The sequence below is a fragment of the Ursus arctos genome, unplaced genomic scaffold, assembly GCF_023065955.2.
Source record: "Ursus arctos isolate Adak ecotype North America unplaced genomic scaffold, UrsArc2.0 scaffold_8, whole genome shotgun sequence".
Classification (NCBI taxonomy): Eukaryota; Metazoa; Chordata; class Mammalia; order Carnivora; family Ursidae; genus Ursus; species Ursus arctos.
In genome coordinates this window covers 57,144,520-57,159,695 of record NW_026623100.1, presented here as the reverse complement: position 1 = coordinate 57,159,695, position 15,176 = coordinate 57,144,520, and the positions used below count along the sequence as shown (strand labels likewise).

Genomic DNA, 15,176 nt, shown 5'->3' with positions numbered 1-15,176 from the left:
AAGTATCTGTCTTTCAAACAATGATCTACTGTCGTGTCAACACTGCTCTTATAATAGTATCTTGTCCTGCTCCACATTTAAAAGTTGAGAAGGATATAAAAGTCACAGAGAACTTAAAACCAGAAAAATTACTCAACAGTTAGAAAAAATAGATGTAAGAGTTAAAAAAAAAAAAAAACAACCTATTAGAAAAAATACAGGAGGAATCAGCAAGCTTAAGATGTAATACTTGTACTGAGGAAAAAGAAGAGTAAATCTGAAGGAGGTGAGGATTATGTTAACTAGTAAGAAGATTTTCTCAAATGGGCATTGTGAAAGAGCACAATGAAACACTGGAGAAGACAGCAGAATTTACTTCTCTAAGTCTTAGGAGCAGGAACAGCTTACGCATTCAGGCAGACAGATCACTGAGGAGGCAATGAACTCTCAGGGTCATGTATTTCCCTGGGATATCATGCTCCATCTCCCACAGCCCTGTACCCCATTATCTGGCATTTTAAGCACCGTACTCTCCGAGAGGCCTAGAAAAATCCAGCCACAAATGTGACTAAGGAGCATCAAAATGGCACATTTTTAATGGACTCCTCCCAAACTTGCCATAACATATCTCTTTACTGACCTCATCTTTCCAGCCTAAACATTTAATGTGGTAGCGTCCACAGTCAGAGAAGCCACAGAGCACGTTATTGCAGGAGGAAGTTCTTGCACCGCAGTTTGACAACACGACGCAAGTGGGAAGAGTATTCAGACAATGAGAAAGCTGATTCAAGTGGTTTAAATGAATACAGGGTTGACATTATTAGAGCATTCCACAGGAATAATGCTCACTTCTTTCTGGGTGCACAATATGTACTTCCAATAAGTGCTAATGATTTTTACACAGGCTTTTAGAGAAAGTAGGTATTTTCCGCACAGATATAGCATAGTTTGGCATGTCTTGCTAACTCTAAAAAACATACAAAATTCACAGTATTTTTTAGGAGTTCAGTTGAAGCAATAACCCTCCCTTAGTAACTTGCTGTGCTGTTTTAACAAGGCCTATATTGGGAAAGTGCCTGTATTGAAAAATCTGCCCAACTAACATAATCCTGTCTGCTTCAGATTACATACACCTTCTTTTCTCAGTGGAGGAGTTAACTGATAAGCCTACATAAACAGAAAATGCAGGAAAAATAAGTAAATGCCAACAACCCATCCCCTATTGCCACAGTAAGAAACCGTTTTTCAGCTCGAGGGTCCCTTTTCCTTTCCGGGACGAATGTCTCCTCTGTACCTGATCCGCAGTGAAGAGGGGCTCTTCGTTAACGCAGGAGACGATGATTGAATGCATATCCAGCTGTTCTCTCAGCTCCTCATCGTCTGATGTATCAAAGAGCAAACTGTCACTTACCTAAAAGCAAAATAACCCACTGTTAAAAGCAGGACATTCTGATCACAACAAAGTCACAGTGTCTGGGTAAAGAAGGGCCTTCCCTGGAATGGGAGACATGATCACGATCACTCCGTGCCAGGCAGTGTGTGAAGTGCTTTACACACTCACCTCAAACACAAACGGCGGGAATGGAAAATAAGTATGAAATGGCTGAGCTGCTGCATGCATCCCCTAATGCCCAATACCGACACACACAGAGTGTTACGTATAGTATTTGTTAGGAAGTCACAGGGAATTATAGGAGACAGGGGAGGGAGGTAATGGGTGGGTTAGCAGCAAATGTTGTTTAGTTAACATCTAAGATTGGTATATGTTAAAATTCCACAGATAACATAAAGTTGATTACTTCCAAACTAACTTCTAATATTCAGGGTAAAAGATTTGGAATCTACTCCCTGGCACCGTCCACAAGAGTCATACTTTGCCTTACAGATGAACAGCTCTTCTTCCAAAAATAAAATCTCTGTAGGTTCCAAGAACATCTTTCAACCTAACTGTGCTAGAGGTTTCCATTTGCCTCACTGCCATTTTCCACCCTGCTCTGGGCCTCAGGAGGCTTAACTTTATGGACTAAGTCAAAGGATGCCCTTGACTTCTGGCTTCCAGTTGGGTTAAAAACCACCAGCAGACATTAGCAGGAGACTGGAAGGTGGGAGGGTGAGAGAGGGACATTCATTCTGCTGTCTCCTTCCCTGCCAGACTACCAAAAAGCCGCAGATCCTGTCAAGCAGCCCTCTTCCCCCACAGCTACTCTCTCTAGGTTCTGATAACTTCTTCCTCTCCTTACCCTTCATGCCAGGGGGTGCTAGTACTGCTTGCTGCTGCCAGCCCTGGGTTATCACACCATGCCTACCTAGCTGGTTTACCTTAATCTGCCCACACCGATCATCATGACCAAGAATTTAGTACTAGTCCTAATTGTAAAGCCTTATTTGGAAAATGCAGCAGATGAAAATGGACAAGTGACCATCTACCTATCATCTATCTACCATGACGGGACGATTCAGAGGATGCACAGAACTAAAATTAGAGCCCCGTCATCAGAAAGGAGCACCGCTCACAGAGTTCCTGAAGAATAAATGGGCAGCAAGGAGCTAGGTAAGAAGCAACCGTGCATTTCTCTGAGACAGTACATAATCTAAAGAATAAGATTTTACCTGAAAAAATTATTTTATTTGCCAGTACAGAGGATATACATGAAATTGGAAGACAGAATTGAGGGGATGTAGATCCCTACTGCCTCCCTAGTTTCTCACACAGGAGCATCCAAAGTGTAATGGCAAATACAACCCACCGAGTCAGAAACCTGCCGTGAAGAAGGGCAAGGAACCGCTGGCGTGCTGCTTTCAGAACGTCAGGCTGGGAGAGGAGCCACATCAGGACTCTGAGACCTGTCCTACCACATACTGCAAGTCCAAGTTGTAACTCAGTGATGACACACGTCCTCAGTCTAGTCTTCACTGTGCCATCGGCCTAGCAAAGGCCTGCACATGGCCTTCAGCATATCGTTGTGAACTTTCAGAACACTGTGTGAAAAAAAAGAATCTAAAAGCTTCCAGAGAGAAAAAACCATCACATTAAAAGGATCAAGAATCAAAATGTCTTTTGAACTCTCAACAGCAACAAAAGAAGTGAGGGGGGAAAAAAAAGTCAATGTTATTTCCACGGTGACTAACATAACATAATAAAAAATTAAAATTAAAAAAAAAAAGAAAAGAAATAAATTTCAGCCTAGAATCCTATCTCCAACTAAACTAACAATTAGTTGGGAGCTTAGAATAAACACATTTACAGGCATTCAAGTTCTCGAAGTATTTCACCTCACACGTCCTTTTCTCAGAAAGTTACTGCAGAATACACTCCATTAAAACCAGGAGGAAAACCAGAAAGGAAGCAGACCTGGGATCTAATACAAGAAAGAAGTGGGGGAATTCTTGTAATGATGGTGAAGTACAGATTCCCAGAATGATCACCTGGAGAGTAAACAGCTCAGATGACAACTGTCACTGCACGAGGCATCGAGAAAAGCATGAGAGAAACAGAGGCAGAGACACTGACAGATTCTCTGGTGTATGTCACCTACTAAAATGAGTTTTACGGCTCAGTTAAGGCTGAATTTATGAGCTAATGATAGCTTAAATGAACCACAAAAAGGCAATGATAATTATCCTAAGAAAAAAAACAAAAAAATTACTAGAGGAAATGTACTCACAATGTACCAAAATGGGCAAACTGTGAACATTTAAACAGTCAATATAAATGATGAAGATTAATTTAATTAAGTATTTTTATATAATGATATTGGGAAGACAAGGGAAGGGAAAGTTTTCATGAGGGTTATGGTGTTGGGGGTTGGAGAGAGGACTGACAGAGACCTAACCCTTCATCCTCTGGGTAGAAAGTAAATGGATAAAGTCTAAAGTTGGAAAAAAAAAATTAAGTGAAATGATGAGAGCATGTTACCTGTCAGAAGAAACAGTTCAAGTAGCTGAAAGTGGCTGTGTCTGGTAAGTGGAAAGCAAGGATGGGGTAGGGAAGGCAGAGGCTGCTTTTTCATGTTAAGTCCTATACTAGTTCTAGTACTTTTTAAACCAATGCAGTTACCCTCTTAATAAGGACTGTGAAAGATCAAGAGCTTAGGCTCTCGGTGAGAGAGAATGTTTGACTTCAAGGCTATAGAAGTGGAGATGAAAAGTGCCAAAGTCTAGTTATAAGGGTGTATGGCTGATGCGGAGCAGACCCAGCAATTATCTTCGCAGATCCTTAAATTTCAACACTTTCCAAAATCAATCTTCATTATAATTGGAGGACCATAGATTTATTTTTCTCCTTACAGACAAATCAAAGTTTTCATTTAAAAATGACTCCTAAGGAAGATATTATCTTTTTCCTGCCTCTGCTCATGAAGATAAAAAGGTGCATAAAACAAAGTCCCTGTCCTTGAAAAAACGGTCATGGGAGGAGGAAGGAGTCGGCCCAAGAGATGTTCTAAGGCAGTATGATTTAGAAGCCTTCTACATATAAGCATATTCAAAAATGGTACTGGATTTAGAATAGTTTTTATAGCTATTGCCAAAACACATGAGTGATACCAGTAAACCATTAGAATAAATTTCCATAACAACAGAAATAATGACCCCAGATCATCTTTCCAGGGACTGAGCCAAGTCCATTCCCCACAGAGATGGCGTATGTTAAGGGCTGGAATCCCTTTCGGCTTTGAAAACTAACTTTGGCTGTCATGGGTATCATTATTCACTCTCTCATTTCAGCATCAGTATGTCTTCTCTTTGCCAAGCATTCCCATCACTCCTTCCTGTGCCAGTTTAGATACAGAGCTGGTGGTTCTACTGCCCTGTATGAAACTGAAGCTGCTTGAAATGGAAAAAATGTGCCCATGTAAGAATCTGGAACGTACCAGTTGCCTTACTGTAGAAAGACTCATCAAATTTAGAAGTGTGCTATCTTGAACTTCAATGAAAGAAAAATTAAAAGCGGAAATGTGGCAAATGGTGGTTTTCCTGAATGTTTTTCTCATCCTAATGCAAAAGAAATGTCTTCTCCCTCCGTCAAGAAAAAAATTTCCTATAGATCCTATTTCACAAAGGGAATAACCTAAAGGATGCTTCCAAAGGCAAATTCAACGTAATTCAGTTACGGAAAGAATAGAGCACACAGTAGGCAATACTAAATAAAGGAACTCAGGTTTAAAAAGATGTAATAATATGCTATTTAATAGAATGAAAAGGTCACTTCTTACATAATTCCTTGTTCTTCAGGAACTTAATGTGCGTTACTCCTTCCTGAGGAATAGAGTTCTAATTTCAGTTCTTATTCATCACCTGGATAGTTGTGTCACGAAAGGTAGATGACAGATGGATGGTCACTTGTCCACTTTAATCTGCTGAGTTTTCCAGATAAGGCTTTTATAATTAAGATCAGTTACTAGTATTAAACTCTAAGTCACTACTAATCACTACCCTTGGCTATACCATTACTCTGGCATTGAAAACAACAATCAGAAGGCGGAAAAAGGGAGTGACTTCCCAAGATGCAATCTAAAAACAATACAAGATGTACATTTTAGTCAATGAAACTAAATTACAGTGTCCCATTCATGCTGCTAATGCACTTCAATCTGAAACCATGAAAGGACCTCTTCTAAGCTATTTTTTAAAACGTCAAACAAACAAAATACTCACTGATGGGCTATCACGGATTTAGCACTATGTTAAATAATATAGAAAATACCTATTTTTTTTAACAAAGAACTTTCCGTCATGTTCTTGAACCTTATGGTCTCATTGATGAGATTATTCATTCATTCACTCAACAGACACTTGTCCTAGTACTCACTAGGTGCCATGCACAGTGGTAGTTACTGAAAAGACTAAATAGATTTGCTACCAGCAAATCAAAATCTAATGACAGACCCTGACACATATGATCAATAAGAGAACAAAGTAATGGTTTGAGACATGGACAAAGTGCTGTGGGGACCAGTACCCAGGAGACAACGGGGCTAAATTCTGTGGGACAGATAAGTCCTTGAAGATTTTCACACCCCCACCAGTGTAACCGATTCCCACAGAGAGAGCTGCATTTTCCTTCCACACAGGGATTGAGGCCATGGCTAAATGGCCATCTGTCAGAGAGGCTGTAGATGGGGAATCCCCCCAAGTGAGAGGTTGGATTAAGTGTCCTTTAAAGTCGCTTCCAACTCTAAAATTGTATAATTCCATGTGATCAGCAAAGGCTAAAACAGTAATAGAAAGCTTCAGAGAGGAAGGGAAACTTGAACCAAGCCCAAAATGATAGTCAGGGTCTAAATAAACAGAAGACAGATCATAAGGTATGTCGTTTTATTCCTTTTCCCGAAATGTATGCCAGGTCAGTCAGCAGAATAGCTTAGTGGGGTTGATACCTGGAACATACAGTAAGATTTCTCTATCTACTGGAGTACTGGGTAATGCAGGCAGAACTCTATATTTTACTAGAAAATAATAGGCAGCAGGCTGTCCTGAGTCATATATTTGAGAAAATCGTTTTCATAAAACATTAATAGTACTATTTAAGATACTGACAGCCCCACTGCATTATACTCTCAATTACACAAATAGACTTAATGAAACACAGAGCATGCCAAAAGGTCTGGCACGGGTTTACACTGTTACATGGTAAAAAACTTAAACAGCCCCTGAAACTTACATAACTTGGCTGTTTCTCCTCACCTTTAGATAAACGTAACACTGTGCTTTTCCACTTAAAACAATGACCCTCCCTCACCTACTCCCCCCCAGCTGTCCCACCACCTGTGTCCCACCACCTGTGTTCACATTTCTTACTCAAGACACCTTCACTTTACAATCCCAAGAAATCCCCAGCAGCCTCAAACAGGTAGCCAAGAACTCTAAAGTCTTTTAAGGGTTCTCCAATACTCACAGGAACACACAGGCATCAGAAAACATGTCATGTCCCACAAGTCCTTAAATTCATCAGAAAGTTAACTCGATGTTGCGTTTCCAGTACCCTCAATATATTACCCAGTTTTCTCAGCACACTGAAATGGTGCTAGTTAAGCTCAGATAAAAGGCTGATCACTGGTGTTTGTATCCAGGTGAAGATTTGGCTAAACATACAAAAGTGAGTGTGTGCTTGGGAAGAACTGGAGGAAAGTGCGAGCCAAGCTGGCAGTAGTGGAGCCAAGATAGCAACAGAGGGCCACATCAATGGCTATAAACTTGGAAATAAAAGGCAATCCAATGAATTTGTGTTAACTAGAAAGACTATTTTTGAGGTCTATTATCAGAATCAGTTATTCAGAAACTACTCGCTCAATTCCTAACTTACCCCTTTTTCTGAGAGGTTCAGTGTAAGCAAATGCAAAGTCCTGGTATGGGATGACTTCCAGTCTACAGGCATCACGTTTCCATAATTGTCTGTTAGGGCATTCCAAATCCTTAAAAAGAAGAAAACTACAATCAATGAAAGTTAACATCCCACACGTCTTTTGTAAAACAAATACCAAAACTATAGTGAAAGAAAGAACAAAAAATGTCAAAGCAAAACCATGGAAGGCCTCCTGTTTTCCAGAAAAACACCAACAAAGAAGAGCCCCCTAAAGACGACTAAATGACAGTCAGATCATTGAGCTGACAAGAAGTTCTGAGGAAGATAGGCAGTGGTAGAAAACTCTCTCAAAGTCAACAGCTCGCATTTCCAGAATACTAGGTGCCAGGCACTGACCTAAGCAATTTACATAGATTAACTCATTTAATCCTCAACAACAACATTATGAAGAGCCATCATTATCCCCATTTCACAGAGGGGGAAACTCAAATACGAGGAGCTTCTGTAGTATTTCCAGAGCCACACGGGTGGTACGCATGCTGGGTTTGCACTTCTTTATTGATCATTTCATTGGGTGAATAATCTTTTCTCCAACCCAAAATGTGTTATCCTTCCTGAAGAAAGGATTCAGTCTCGATGTAAGACTGGGGTTTAATATCTATTTTGTAATATAATATGCTAAGGACTGAGATAAAATGAAGGAGGAAAGAAAGGGGAGTTCACAGTAAAACGCACAAGGTTATAGCCAATGCAATCACCCTTCCTTATTGTCAAACAAAATTTCGGGGAAGCAAAAGAGTAAAATGAAAGGGTGCTTGACTAATCAGGAAACACAGACTCTCGTTGCCTTTCTTCTTCAAACAATGAGTCTTTGGCCATGTTCCTTAACCTCTCTAGGTAAGAGCCGCCCTTCTATAATATGAGAGGCTTGAGTAACAGCTCTGTTACTTCCAGCTCTATTACTCTTAAGCATTTCAAATGAGCTGTTTTAGGAAAGTCCCAAGCCACACTGGATAAGGACAGCAAACTCCAACTTCATGACCAAAATTCAGATTTAGTACCAAAGTAATAACAGCATAATAAAACATGACATTATATTAAAAATGACTTCAGAGATATAAATGAGATGAAATTTAATTGGGGTGAGTTAAACACTACATATATAAGCTACTTAATGGGCAGAGATACACAGACATCATAAGGAAAAAAACCTAAAATATATGGCAGATATCTAACCATGCATAAGCCCTTAAATAACTGAGTGGGTTTGTTTTTTTTCCAAACGTGTAAGCCACTAAGAGACAAAAACAAGACCACTGGAGGCATAAAAATAAGAATGCAAGCTTAAAAATAAAGAAGCAATATACTTGATTTAATGAATTTGGGATTTAGTGCTAAAGAGAAGAAGCAATGGGACCATAACTGCCAAAAACATAAAATCCCAAAATGATGTTTGGCTTTGGAATGCACATTAGCCTCAATGAAAATGTGAACCCAAAAAGCTCTAGGAAACTGGCTCGTTTACCCAGCACATGTCCCATATGCATAGTTCACTCCTATTCTCCTCTCTGTTAGAATCACACAACCTTCTTCAATGCCAAATACTCCAATTGGAGGCAACAACTCTGGATTGCTAAACTTGCGGAGTTTCTGATCCAAACCTTCCTGGGTAAAAGGCTTTCAGATACTGAATAACTGACTATATACCTAACCCTGGTTAGGAACTCAAGTAGGATATCCTAGTAGGTGAAGACAGTCCAGGGTTTTAGGGACTGCTTACTTGCTTCTTCTTAAACGAGGACGGACGAAGAAGACAAGTGGAGTGGAATACGTCACCCAGGACAGACTGTGGGTGAATTTGATCTTCCAAGAAAGTGAAGGACAGTCCTCTATCTCCACCAAGGTCAGAACAATTATAGTTTGAAGGACACAGGGCTGACTTAAGTGAAAGATTTCTAGAATTCTCCAGTCAAGACATGAATTGCTTTTATCTTTATCATAAAGTATTACAAGCAATCATAAACAACCAGCAGGAAAGCTTTTTTCCAAGGAGGTCAAAGTCCTGTGATATTGAATCTTACATGCTATACTTCAGAAGTAAAACCATAGCGGATAAGGGCAATCCATATTTAACCAAAACTAAAAGTGGGGCTCAGAGAAGTTAGAAGTTAAATAAAATGCCCTAAGCCAACGCACTGAGTGAAAGAATTCTCAGCTCTCTACTGAGAGGAGCAGGGATGGACTCTATAAGCAATGGAGAGATGTATACAACAGAGAAGGAACAGGGAGCGGTGACCAGCCCCGGCCCCTGAAACCAGAGAAAGAGATTTGTTATGCATTCCCAAATCAAGAATCATGCATTACTACCAATGTATCATCTACTAAAAACCATTATCAGGGGGCGCCTGGGTGGCGTAGTCGTTAAGCATCTGCCTTCGGCTTAGGGAGTGATCCCGGCGTTCTGGGATCGGGCCCCATATCGGGCTTCTCCACCAGGAGCCTGCTTCCTCTCCCACTCCCCCTGCTTGTGTTCCCTCTCTCACTGGCTGTCTCTGTCAAATAAATAAATAAAATCTTTTAATTAATAAATAAATAAATAAATAAATAACATTATCAAGAGTAACAAAATATTTTTTTAAGTTTTCCACCAACCTAGGATTTAAGTAAAGACTAAAACTACTTTCTAGACAGTACAGGCGAAGCAAAAACAGGGAACCTTAACATTTGTGTACAAACCACCAACCTGTTCTGAGAAGTTACTCTTGCCAAACCCAAATGCATCACAACTATCATTTTTTAATCCAGAAATGTCCTGAGTCTCAATGATTCAGAGTATATAAATCTACATATATATAAAACTATCTTCTCTAGGAATAGACTTTCAAAAATGTCATCTTTGGCTACTGGCTGCATACATGTGTATACAAAATCCAGTCATAAATTCTTCCCTCCACACTAGGCAGAACACTGTAGACGGGTGCCAATGAGACAATATGGTCCCCAACATAGCTAGGCCCCAACCACTGCTAAGCCATGTTTACAGGCCCTCATTCCCAAATCCCTCTTCTCAAGCTTCCTACCTTATTCACAGAGGAAAGGAGACCATAAGGCTGGAAGGCCCTTTCTATGCCTGTGGATCCATGTTCACAGTTTTTATGCCACTCCTTGCACTCTCAGCTTCTCTGCAACTCCTTTCCCCAGTATTCTCAGTTCCCTCACTTTCACCACTCCTTTTACTATCTTTTGGGGGTGACACCCTGGTATCTAATTACAACCCTTATTTAGCCAAATTATAACTGGGGATAGTCAAATAAAGTGCCCCCCCCAGGAACTCTGCCTCTCCCTTACCCAGCTCACACAATTATGCATGAATGTCCTATCATTGCGCTTAGATGATTCTGTAATAACTACCTGTTCATACCTGCGTTGTCCCACCACACTAGGAGATCCTTGCTATTAATAACCGCAGACTTTCTTTCGTTTTTTTCCCCTCTGTGGGGATTTGCACACCACTTGGGCTCTCAGATGGAACCAATAAATTCCTGTGGCATAAATGCTGCTTCAGCGTTGGTACTTTGCACGTGCAATATCGGCGAAATGCAATGCTAGACCATTCTTCATCTGCCAGGCAAACTCCCACTCATCCATCAGGATCCAGTTTGCACATTTCTTTCCCTGTGAAGCCTTTCCTGGCTCTCCCACACACCCCCTTTTAAATCTTCAATATTTCGCACGTATGTCCAGGAGAGCATTTGTCACACCCATACAAATTATTTGTTTACAAATCCAGCCCCCATCCTAAGTTGTGCCCTACGTGAGAGGGGTACGTTCAGTCACCTTGGTATTCCCAGCGCGAAGCACTTAGCGCTTAAATAAATGCTAGTTGAATGAATGAGTGGCTACACTTGTGCCCGAGGAGGTGCAATTTCTAACTACCTGCGCTATGGAAGGACGTTCCACTCTGAACTCAACCTAGGTCGGTTTCTAGAGAGCAGGAGGAAGGCAGTGGCCGAGGGTGAGGGAGCGTGGAGCGCAGGGGAGCGGGGGATTTAAATCTCTGAGCGCCCGGAGGCCGAAAGCCCCAGGGAGCGCTGTGGGGGAGCAGAGAGGGCGGGGACTCGCGAGTCGGAGGAGGCGGAAGGAGGGCGGGGGGAGGAGCCTGTGGCCGGAGTCTCGCCGAGGCTGCAGACCGAGGGCCAGAGGGCAGGACGAGGGCAGCGCGAGGGGCAGGGGAGGCTCCCGCCCGCTCCCGGCCGGGCCCGCACTCACTCGTCCCCCTGCAGGAGGCTGCACTCGGTGATGGGCCGCACGGCCGCCCTCGGGGGCTCGGCGCCCGGACCCGAGGGGCGGAAACACAGGCTCAGCTTCTCCTCCAAGCTGCAGGCCAGCGCCGGGAAGCCGTCGCCTCCCCCGCCCGGCCCTGCGCCGGCCTCGGGGCTCGCGTTACAGTTTTCCTGGTCCTGGAGGCTCCGGGCCGGTTCCTGGAACTCATAGAAATCCTGCCAGTCCCCGTCCGCCGCCATCGCCGCCCGGCGCAGTGGCGCGCCCCGCCCCGCCAGAGGCCCCGCCCTGCCTCCGGCTCCGCCCCGCCGCAGGCCCCGCCTCGCCTCGGGCCCCACCTCCTCCGTCCAGCTACCACGTGGATCTGCAGGGGCTGCCCAGCCTTGGGGTCTTCCCTTTTCCTGAGTCTTCTCCCAGGTGATTGCGGTCTCCGTAGAATGAAAAACTTTAATTACGTTGAGTCGCTTTCTATAGTCTCTGTCACTCAGGAATGGCTTCCCTTAGTGGGAAACTGGCCTAAATGTGACTAAAATAAAGGGCTTCTTTAAACTTGCAACCTAGTGTCAGATTATGCCCGCGGGAGAAACCGGCTCCTTTTGTAATTTACAAACCCGAAAAGCAAGCAGAGTCACTTGGAAATGCTTAAGTCCTACCAAAATTCATTCCACAAATATTTTCTATCTGACACATGCAAAGCACTTTCTTTGGGGAACATACAAAGATGAATAATTATGTGAATTAATATTTGCAAAGCACTTGGAACAGTGTTGGGGAGAGTAACTGAAAATATGTAACTGCCAGTGGATCCCTGAGCTTGACCCAGGCACTAGAAGTCTTCTCACCCCCTCCCCTGTCCTTGGAATGGGCGTTCTACTTGCCTTTCCTGCTCCCAGAGGCTGCTTCAAGGACATAGCCTTCAGATGATATGTTGAGAACATTCATGGTATACCCATGAATGAACCGTGTTAAGGCCTCTTAATAAACATTTAAGATTTGGCAGGTGGGTGTGGGGATCCATTTGTTTTGCCGTCACCAAAGGCAAGCCTCCAGTCTATGTAAGTTCCCTTTGCTTATTAAAACTGCCATCTACCAACTTGGAGTGGCCCCCTCTGTCCTAGGTCTTTCCCTGCCCTTCCCCTAAGGAGGCTCATTTCAGATTACATCTGGGAAGCTCCCAAGAGGGTTGCAAACCAACAAACGGGATGAACCTTGAAGACATTATGCTAAGCGAAGCCAGAGACAAAAGGACAGATGCGGTATAATTCCACTTGAATGACAAAGTCAAAATCATAGAGACAGAAAGTAGAATGGAGTTGCTAGGGGCTGGGGGAGGGGAAAATGAGGCGTTACTGTTTCATGCGTACAGCGTTTCCTTTTGGGATGGTAAAAAATTCTGGACTTGGATGATGGTGATAGTTGCACATGAATGTACTTAATGCTGCAGTATACTTAAAATTTGTTAAAATGCTCATTTTTATGCTATCTATACTTAATCACAATTTTTTTCTAAAAAGGCATGGCTTTATTAAATCACTTGTTAGAACTGCCCTGTACAGATGTGCCTTGTTTATTTAACGTCTGATCTCCTTAAAGGTGGATCCAAATCAGACATTTAAAATTAGTTTATGCATTGTCCATGGTAATTATTTAGTAATTGCGAAATTGTTGATCATCTCTTCCAACTTACCGTTTGATTGAAACTGGATTTTATACAATAATGTCAATTAACTTCAAAGTAATCCAAGATTAATAAAATAGACTGTTAATTGGAAGACTTAAGTCAGAGGGACTCATTCTGAGGAGGAGAAATTCAGTGGAGATGGGAAATCTCTCTGGCCCACACAGGAAAAAATGTGAAGAAAAGAGAAAAAGGTGCCAACCTTCAAGAACACAAAGTCCACTTCCTATTGAATTGGGAGGAAAATGAATGAAAAACCAAAAGTAAGAAAGCTCTATTGAGCACAATGACTCACTGTCAGAAGGTGACACCAGGGAAGTCCGACAGGGTGCTTTCAGGAGACCAGGTGGCATCTAGAGGCTCCACCAGTCTATAGAAATGGAGAGACATAAACGATTCAGAGGAGTTTGCAAAGAGAAAGCAGGTGGCTTGGGTCACATTTGGATGAGATAAACTGGTCTGTAAATGACTTTACTTTTTGTCTGATCCCTGGATCACCTGTTACACATTTAATGTTGCTCGTATGCATTGCATTCTATTTTCCAGTATACTTATTAGTATAAATTTCTTATAAGGGTATTGGTCCCAAATTTTCCATAGTCTTAAGAGTGTTAGGACAAGGGAAACAAAGGATCCAGAAATATTCCACAAAATCAACCAGAGTCTCCCAAAATTTGCAAAGATGAGGGTGTCACAAGAATGAGCATTAAAATTAAAGTGCCCTACTTCTTTGGAGTTGTGTTTTCTTAGGTCCTTCTTTCTTATTCTTCTCCCTCCAAGGTTTTGTTTCCAGAGATGTTAAAATTTCTTTTGTCATATATAAATAAAATCTTAAAAAAAAAAAAAGCCCCTCTCCCTGCTTGTGTACTCCCGCGCCCCCCCCCTAAACAAATAAAATCTTTAAAATTTTTTTTGCTATCTTTGGAGAAGAAAAATTTTGTCGTGAGTGGGGTTGTGATGGGTGAGACTAAGAGTGGGGATGCCTGTTCTACACGTAGTATTATAATTTTGGAAGCTGTAAGTAAACAGGATTTTTTTTCTTTGTTTTTTTAGAGTGGTCAAAATATCTTGTCATCAAAAGAGCTGCACCAATATTGCTGCATCAAAATAGCCTCATCAAAATGTTATGGATCTAATATCACCTCACAACTGTCAGAATGGCTAAAATCAAAAACAAGAAACAACGAGTGTTGGCAAAGTTGTGAAGAAAAAGGAGCCCTCTTGCACTGTTGGTGGGAACGCAACTGGGTACAGCCACTGTGGAAAGTAGTGCGGAGGTTCCTCAAAAGATTAAAAATAGAATTACCCTATGATCCAGTCATCACACTACTGGGTATTAACCCCCGATATACAAAAACACTAATTCAAAAGGATGTATGCACCCCTATGTGTATTGCAGTATTATTTACAATAAGCAAATTATGGAAGCAGCCCAAGCGTCCGTTGATAGATGAATGGATAAAGAAGACGTGGTATATATACAATGGAATATTACCCCGTGATAAAAAAGAATGAAATCTCACCATTTGCAACGACATGGATGGAACTAGAGACTATAATGCTAAGTGAAATAGATTCGTCAGAGAAAGACAAATACCATGATTTCACTCACATGTGCAATTTAAAAAACAAATGAACAAAGGAAAAAGAGACAAAACAAGAAGCAGACTCTTAATTACAGAGAACAAACTGATGGTTATCAGAGGGGAGGGGGGTTGGGGGGCGGGTGAAATAGGTGAAGGGGGTCAAAGAGTGCACTTATCATGATGAGCACTGAGTAATGCACAGAATTGTTGAATCACTACATTGTACACCTGAAACTAATGTAACACTGTATGTTAACTACACTGGAATTAAAATTAAAAACAAAAAAAATTTTAATGCTATGGATCTAAATACACCACTTAAGTCAGATAAAGTTTGGATCTACAAAAA

At 41.8% G+C, this 15,176-nt stretch overlaps 1 protein-coding gene across 5 annotated transcripts in view; it reads right to left on the bottom strand.

The window, feature by feature from the left end:
• Nucleotides 1-13,555, bottom strand: part of FEZ2 (fasciculation and elongation protein zeta 2) — a 51,823-nt gene extending 38,268 nt beyond the window's left edge. For 2 of the 5 annotated variants that reach the window (XM_026478838.4, XM_026478854.4), the window contains exons 1-3: nt 11,552-11,828; nt 7,283-7,391; nt 1,274-1,390 (exon numbers count right to left, since the gene is read on the bottom strand). In XM_026478838.4, the coding sequence (XP_026334623.2) occupies nt 1,274-1,390; nt 7,283-7,391; nt 11,552-11,805 (480 nt within the window). In that variant the 5' untranslated portion in view covers nt 11,806-11,828. Of the gene's footprint in view, nt 1-1,273; nt 1,391-7,282; nt 7,392-11,551; nt 11,843-13,536 lie in introns of those variants that run through there. The other 3 variants (XM_044391158.3, XM_044391157.3, XM_026478846.4) reach the window with 3 other exon arrangements.
• Between the last annotated feature and the right edge of the window lie 1,621 nt (nt 13,556-15,176).